We start from the raw sequence: 7,811 nt of genomic DNA, 5'->3' as shown, positions 1-7,811 counted from the left end.
CTGAATAATTATGCAAATTAATATATTACGCTATTGCAGTAGTGTACAAGCCAATGTCATGGCAGCAAGGAATGAGTACAAGATAGGGACGGGTCCTCTTGCGGTGGTTGCGTCGCCAGTGGCCAAGCTTGCAAGCCAAGAGTCGTCTTCCAGCGTCAGCCCACCACCGGTCACTGATGATGTTGAAGACGCCGTCGTTGTCGAGCTTGTCGAGGAATCTCTCGATGATTTCTGGCTGCGTGGTTGCGGAGTGATGCAAAATTTCAGATTTTTTGATGACAAAATTGGATTTTTGAGATGGATAGTAATGGAAAGGTGGGATTTTGATGCTACCTAGGGGCGGATCCTGGGCAGAACGTGATGGTGTAGTCGGCGCCGCCGGCACAGGTGAAGGTGGAGGTGGGATCGTCGAAGGCGTAGCTGTAGGATTTAGGGCACGCCGATTTGAACATTTGGGAGTAGGTCGACGGGCGGCAGGTGGCGGGGCTGGCGTAAGCGCCGCTGCAGCAGAACTCCGGCGTCCCGAAGGCCTCGCATGCGCTCCGGCACGCTTCGCCCTCAGCGACTCGTAGCTCGGCCGGGCACATCCGATTGAGGTCCGCCACGCACCCGGCGGCGGCGCAGGACCCCCCAGCACTGGGGGCGCCGCTGGCTTCCACCACCATCGGGACGTTGTAGCCGTCCACGAGGCTGACGTCGTAAAAGTCCTGCCCGGCGGAAGACGGCGCGAGGGTGAACTCGGCGAGTGTCGCGGGCGGGGCCGCGCCGGCGCCGTTGCACTCCACCTGGCCGGACCCGCAGTCGCCGGTGGCGCAGGACCAGGCGCCGCCGGAGGCGGCAACGGAGCAGCCGGTCCGCGCCCAGAACCGCCCAGACCACCCTGTGGGCGCCTGAAACGCGCGGGAAGAGGCCGCGGGGAGCTCGAAACCGGTGGACTCCAGCGCCGGGCTGCCGGCGTTAGACAAGATCCCGGGCCAAACAGCTTCCCCGCACTTGTTCAAAAACGTGAATGTGCTCGCCTCCGCTGCAAAATCAACCACCAAAAAAACATTACTCATTTCGTCCGCAAATCTTGAGCCAATCATCTCAAACCGTTACCTCCTTGGAACATCAACAGCAACACGGGAACGGCGAGCCGTACAAGGCAGAATGAGCACAAAGAAACGAGAGTGCCCATCAGATGTTCGTTGAAATGCCTGCGAAGCTTCTTCTTCCTCTTCTAGATTTTAGCGGCGGAGCAAAATCAGAGCCCAAGGAAGGACTTCTCGGTGTCACTGTAAGCAACAGCGACGAACAAGCAGAAATGGTGCGGAGTGTGGAAGCCACAACCACAACTACCACCATGAACTGGGCAACGGAGGAAATAGAGACTAGAGGGAAGGGGAAATCTAATGCCCGTCGAACTTGCTCATTTATAAAAAAATGATAATCCCAGTAGTCATGTATCTGGGTGGTTGTTGCATCGCAAACGACGGTTCCAAATGTCAGCATCCTTTGATTATTATTATTATTATTATTACTACTACGACTGACTAATAAACAAAAACAGATGAATAAATTGGTGAGTGCTTTGCTGATGAGGGGGGACTAAAAAGTGATGCTAACCGTGCAACTAACTGTGCTGGACGAAAGTTAAGATTTATTTATTTGGTTTTCGAAAATAAAAGAAATTCAGTTGCTTTGTGTAAATCGATTCCTAGCTACGTATTGTTTTTCTTTTAAATAATTGTCACAACAATTACTTTTTTTTTTTAATAAACAAACTCAATCATTAAGTTTGTTTGGGTCGGCCATAACTCATTGGCAGATGAACATAACTGCATGTCAGCGCAACAATTTATATTTCATGTTATGTCATATCAAGTAAAAAAATATTTATAATATATTTTTCATTTTTCGGCCGGTGCCGCAAGGCAATTGGGCCACCCGGCCCAGCTCGCTCGATACAAGTATACAACTCACTCGATCACGTGAGTGACATCGCGCCCACGTGTTTTGAAACCTTATCCTCGGTTATTACAGAGCTTAATTTAAGCACTCTGCGTTACGTCGTGACGTCTTACGTAAATAGAAAGTGGTACACGCTGTTGCTGCTGGTGGCCTACTCACACGCCAACGCTCACCGCCCACTTCTAACGCCCGCCCCGGTCTCCTCCTTATGATCGTTGGCCCCACCCAGTTCGATTGGGGAGATAGGAATGGGGAGGCCTGTCACACTGCTGCTGCCTGTGCTCTTCCGCTTGTAAATCTTCCATCCTCTTCACGGCGTTCGCATCGTTCCTCGTGATTCGATCGCTTCGTCGGCCCATGGCGTCCCTCTCCGCCTCCCAGCTCCTCTGCTTCCCCGTCGATGCCGGTGGCCGCGGAGATGGCTGTTTGCCGTCCTCTCTCGATCTCAGGTGCACACCGTCTCTTTTCTTACTCGGCGTTTGCGTTGGTTCCGTTCGCTTTCCGACTTTCTAGGGTTAGCAATTACTTTGTTTCGTAGAGATAGAGAGAAAGTAACAGAGATTGTGGTGCTGATATAGCGTTTTTGCAATGAGGGAGAGATAGTGGTATATGAGAGTGAGAGTGATAGAGAGAGAGAGAGAGAGGGTTATGCTGCTACCCGACCCACCATTTGTTGTTGCGATCAGGTTTGGGTTTGATCGCCGACTCGGGAATGGGAAGAAGACGAGGCACGTGGGGAGTCCTCCCCCGTCCGTGGCTTCCCCCACCATGAAGCGGGATTCCCTGCCCGATCCCAACGTTAAGGTCTGTTCTCCTTCACCTCGACTATGAATTGTAGTAGCGGAGCCTTTCGAAGGCGACGATCCTGTCGGACTGAGCTGCCGCCGCATCGTGCTACTGTTCCTGTTTCTTCTTGTTGATTGTTTTCTGTTTCCCTTTACTCCTAACTCGTTTCGGTTTTGTTGATTTTTTGACACCATGGGGGCAAATGTAAATCCAGATCCTCAGGCTTGCTCGGGAGAAGTTTATCAAGGAGACCACTTTCAGTTCTGATGATAAAGATGTGTCACTAGCCAAGGTACTTTAATTATCTTGAATTTTCCTGCCTCCTGGTAGTTGAATGATTGAATCTACTTGGCAGTTGAATGACCATTTAATTGACTCTTTAGAATATTCGGAGCACAATGTTGCAAACTAACCTGTCTTTGTATCAAAAGTTGCCTTTGTTAGTAAGTAGTAATAAAGCATGTCTTCTGGAGCTCGACAACCAAGAAGCACAAAGGGCACTGCTAGTTTGACTGAAACTGCATTTATTTGATTCCTTAACCATTTATAACTTGTATCAAGGAGAGTCCATGTGAGCAAGATGCATGAGTCAGCAAATCACCGTATTACATCTGGTGATACATGTTTCTTGTCCCATGCAACGATTTTTATTTATTTATTTTTTTTTTGCAAATAGCTTCAAAGTGTGCTTTAATCAGTTCTAGCATGCAGATTTCCAATTGCTAAGAGAAGAGAGAAAAGAAGAGTGGAAAACTAAAGAAGAAAACTAAGGGAGAAATATCTGCATTGAAAAAACACTAGTGTTTGTAAGATTGTTTTAAATTTGTTAGAACTGCAACTTTAAAATAGTTTGAATTATATAAACTTATAATCTCATTGTTGAAATTCAGATATTAGGATATATATAGCCTACACTGTATACTGAATCATATCTAAATATAGAATTGCAAATTCTTATGTCAATATTTTCTGAGTTCTTGATAGGCTAATACCTATGCTTAGAGTTTTTTTATGATAATAATAAAATTGTCTTCTGCTAGGATCTAATGTCCATGTCCAACATTCATTTTTGAATCCATATAATACAAGGCTTGGATTTTGGAAGTTAGTGCTGAAGTTAGCTAACTTTCATTCTTTCACAGTGATATACATATCTATTCTACATGAATTGCATGTTTTATGGATTAAATTGATGCAAATTTTGAAACTTTCATAATAATGCTAGGTGGTGAAAGTTCATATATATGAAATTTGAAATACAGTTTCCAAAAAGAATATCAAACTGTACAATCTAACCATATGATCCTATTTGATGACCTTCCATCGTTTCGTGGTAGTATCTTGATCTTGTCAATCTTGTCCCCTACAGAAAGAATCCCAGCACACCCTACCAAGACAGTGAATTGCAAATCAAAGTTTTACAAGAAACAGAGCTCATCTGATGACAAATCAGCAGCCAAACACATAAATGGAAGTGGAGAAAGCTTTCCATGTCACAAAATTTCCACTTACAAGATGTTGTCATCATGTTTTACCAAATTACACAAAACTTACAACAAATACTCTTAAAATTTTTACGACAATATTTTTCCAAATTATCACGAGTTAAAAACATCACCAATCCCTCCTGCAAGATGTTACCTTCATTCCTTTCCAAATCATTAGAAGGTAAAAACTCCACCAAAAACCTACTTAAGAAATCTCACCTTCATATCCTTCCAAACATACAAGATCCAAACTTCAGCACAGACTTCTATCTTACCTACTGTAACACTGTTAAAAACCTGCTGCACATCTTTATCTTTTTAGAAAAAAGGATAAGATGGCATTCTAGCTGCAAGTTTTATAATATATATCTGTATCAAGTTGCAGTTATAGCTAATGAGTGTTACAGATATAGAATGAAAATGATAGTTAGAGAATGATACAATAATTTGTATGGAATGATGAATTTTGATTCCTAATGTCTCGGCCATTTTTGTCAGCCTACTTGTTAGATTGACTAAATTGGCTAACAACTGTTGTACATCTTTAAATTGTCTAACATCATTGTTCGGCAAGCAAAGTTAATCACTTAAGACCTTTAAGTACATGTTTATCTTACCTTGGACTTGGTTCTCCATGGAATGTAGTCCAACAACTATTGAAATTTTCTTCAGCTAGCTTTAACTTACTTCCCCTATTAGGAAGATAACTGCATGTGCCTATTTTATGGATGTACTGAACATAATTCATTATGGTGGCAAACCATTCCTTTTCCAGTATATTTGACGTTTCTTTGAGATGCAAGATTCACATCTTGAAATAGGTGTTAACAACATTCTCTTTCCTCCTTTTGCTAATTCTGTTAGTGCTTACAAAGTGTTGTTGTTCTTGATTAATCACCTAACTTTTTTTGTAGGCTATGTTGCTCATTGCTGCTGAAGATGAAGCTTTCATGTCACTGAATCGAGATATGGATGCACGTTCATTGCGGAATGAAAGGGAAGGTGCAACCGACCAACTTAATGCTCGATCAGAAGTTGAGGATGTCGAAGAAATATCTTTAGCTGGGAAGAACATATCTGGGTGGTTAAATGAGTTGGATGTGTTAGCAAAAGAAGTTGAAGCAGATTTAATCTCGAGAGAAATAGGTTGCCATCTACTTGAAGTGTTGGAGGCTGTAAACTTTGTTCTCTTTAAATCAAGAGGTTTCAAAAGATATCCTGTTCTAGTAGATTCAAAATTTTCATACTTGCATACAGTGCTTAACACTGGATGTGGGAGCGGTAAGTCTTTTCTATCTTTCACTCTGCAACAACTGACCAATTTTTGTTGCTAGAACAAGTGGTTCTTCAACTCATACTGCCATGGAATCTTATTATGTTAACAGACATAATGTTCAGCGTCATATATGTTGAAGTATGTCAAAGGCTTGGTGTTGCCATTGTGGGCTCTCCAGTTGGAGAGGATTTTCTGATTTGGCCACAGTCAGGGAATTCAGCGGTGTGTTATTTTTTCTATTTACTTACATACTCAAAGGCAACTTAAACTATACACTCATATAGGAGAAACAAATAGCGTGTATTTGTTTCAGCTGTTTTCTTGTTTATTTTTTTCTTTTTCTGGATGAGGTGTAAAGGATTTCATTTTGGCCAACCATTTTTTTCTTTGTAGTTTGTTTCTATTTCTATCTAGCATGGGTACAGTGACCATTCTCCATAACCTACTATGTGAATTTACCTTTCTATTTACTCTCTGCCATCCATCATGAGTCTTTGCTATTTAACTTGACTCACCTTTTTAGTATTCCTCATTCCTATTGTTTAGTATGCATCACTCGCATAGGAATCTAAAGCGTTATTCATAGCAGTCTCCCAGTTGAAACATTATTCCTTATTTCTTTTTTTCCCTCTTTATAGGAACTTTTCAGGATTGCATCAGGAAATAGCCTGTTTTCTACCATGAATGGCAAATGTGTCAAGGATCCTAGAAGTAAAGCTTCTGAAATGGACAGCAGTTCACTTTTAAGACTTGATATTGCTACAAAGAGAGATATCATTGGGATTGCTCTAGCTAATCTGATCGTATGCAGCTACAGGCCTACAACTATAGCTGAATACATTTATCTTATTGATGGACCTTTTTTTAATTTCTTTACTCTTGCTTGTCATTTTCAATTTTCGCAGAGACTCTATTGGAAACGGGCTTCAAAAGCAAATCATGGCTTAATGCTAACTTCTCCACTTAGACCAGTTTATCCTGGAAAAGACAAAGCTAGCATGGGAGAGATTTCAGATATTCCACTGTTGCGCCCTCAATACCTCAGGTATATTCTATGTTTTTTTATCATAACCATTGATTTCATAAGACATTTGTTTGTAAGCATTCATCATTTGGCAGATATCTTGTTACCCAGCTTATTGAAAATTCTAATCCTCTTAGAGCATATTATTATAGATTATTAGATGCACAAGAATACACAGCTGATCTGAATAAATGTGTTCCCTTGGATTCTCCAGAAATAAGAATAATAGATCAAGGAGTTACGAAGCAGCATGATGAAGAAACTTAGAATAGGTTGTTTGGAAAGAAAAATCATCAAGGTATACTGGTATTTCTAGAATTAGTGATTTGTTTTGCATAATATGGTCATTCTTAAACTCTGAGCTAGATACTTAAGACTTGGATGGATTTATTTGTGTTGCTGCTTTTAATTATTATCAAATTATAACAGTTCCTCATCCTCTTAGCTAGAAATTATACTACTCATCTTGTTTTGATATAAACGTATTAGCTGGCTCAGACTATATAGTATATTTTGATTGGAACTTTACAATAAAGGCAAATGACAGGTTTCACTTGTTGACTGACTCTTTTAGCTGAATTGTAAGGTTGGCCACTATGGCTTCTGAAAGGCTATTGATACTGCAGCCCAACAACTGGAGTTTAAGGAGAGACCATGGTATGCTTCTGTACTACAGCAGGTAAACCAGTTTTCCATTTCGGAGTCCTTGCTTATCAAGTTGCACAGTAACTTAATCCGGGGGGATGTTGTAGGAGATACACTGAAGCCGTTCAAGAACTTAGCATTTGCATGGCTTTTGCACCAGAGGAAGAAGCAGAGATACTGGAACCATTTGTGGAGAAGCTGCACCTGCTGCGCCTTCTCGCATCCTGGGAGCGCTTGGATCCCGTTGGCACCCTTCCAGTGTCTTGATATGCAACAGTTTTGTATGCAGGTACCTTTTGCGACCATATAAAGGCAAATTGAGGTTCTAACCATGTTTTAGCTACTTGCATAAGCACGTGAAGGGATTCCTACTGCTAAATTGTAATCCAATTATTGTTCACTGAGGTTTCTTCCCCATTGCAAATGGTAAAAAATGGGGAACTGAGTTGGCTGTTAAAGCTTGATATATGTAAATTTATAGTGGAGATGGCATATGTACGGCCTGAACAAAATCCAATTTAGATTTAATGTGATCCAATTAGTATTTCTAATGCTCATCCTTCAAATGATTTGCTTTACGTTACAGGAATTAAAATTTCATGTGTTTTCTTATATACATTGAACAGTGTCAATTATACTCTTA

The 7,811-nt window shown here is 41.5% G+C and overlaps 2 protein-coding genes across 5 annotated transcripts; one reads left to right on the top strand and one right to left on the bottom strand.

The window, feature by feature from the left end:
* LOC141841153 (thaumatin-like protein 1) lies at nt 1–1,369 on the bottom strand. Its single transcript, XM_074729280.1, has 3 exons — nt 1,099–1,369; nt 334–1,024; nt 1–235 (listed from the first exon to the last, which is right to left on the bottom strand). Exons 1-3 carry the CDS (start codon nt 1,175–1,177, stop codon nt 31–33), a joined length of 975 nt encoding a protein of 324 aa, XP_074585381.1. The 5' UTR covers nt 1,178–1,369; the 3' UTR covers nt 1–30.
* A 797-nt stretch (nt 1,370–2,166) lies between these two features.
* On the top strand, nt 2,167–7,719 carry LOC141841152 (uncharacterized). Of its 4 annotated transcripts, none has more exons than XM_074729277.1 (9): nt 2,167–2,399; nt 2,637–2,754; nt 2,951–3,028; nt 5,138–5,504; nt 5,609–5,721; nt 6,138–6,302; nt 6,405–6,544; nt 6,738–6,821; nt 7,110–7,195. In XM_074729277.1, the coding sequence occupies exons 1-8, from the start codon at nt 2,308–2,310 to the stop codon at nt 6,775–6,777; spliced, it is 1,113 nt and encodes a 370-aa protein (XP_074585378.1). In that variant the 5' UTR covers nt 2,167–2,307; the 3' UTR covers nt 6,778–6,821; nt 7,110–7,195. The 4 variants fall into 4 exon arrangements, with proteins under 4 accessions (XP_074585378.1, XP_074585377.1, XP_074585376.1 ...); XM_074729275.1 differs by lacking the exon at nt 6,738–6,821 and adding an exon at nt 7,276–7,719 and having other exon boundaries at nt 2,178–2,399; nt 7,110–7,202; XM_074729276.1 differs by having other exon boundaries at nt 6,738–7,196.
* The last annotated feature ends 92 nt before the right edge of the window (nt 7,720–7,811 follow it).

Source organism: Curcuma longa, chromosome 11 (assembly GCF_044706935.1).
Source record: "Curcuma longa cultivar G26 ecotype Majalengka, Jawa Barat chromosome 11, ITB_CL_G26_1.1, whole genome shotgun sequence".
In the NCBI taxonomy this organism is placed as follows: domain Eukaryota; kingdom Viridiplantae; phylum Streptophyta; class Magnoliopsida; order Zingiberales; family Zingiberaceae; genus Curcuma; species Curcuma longa.
Note: the sequence above shows the minus strand (reverse complement) of the source record. Positions and strands in the feature narration are given on the sequence as shown.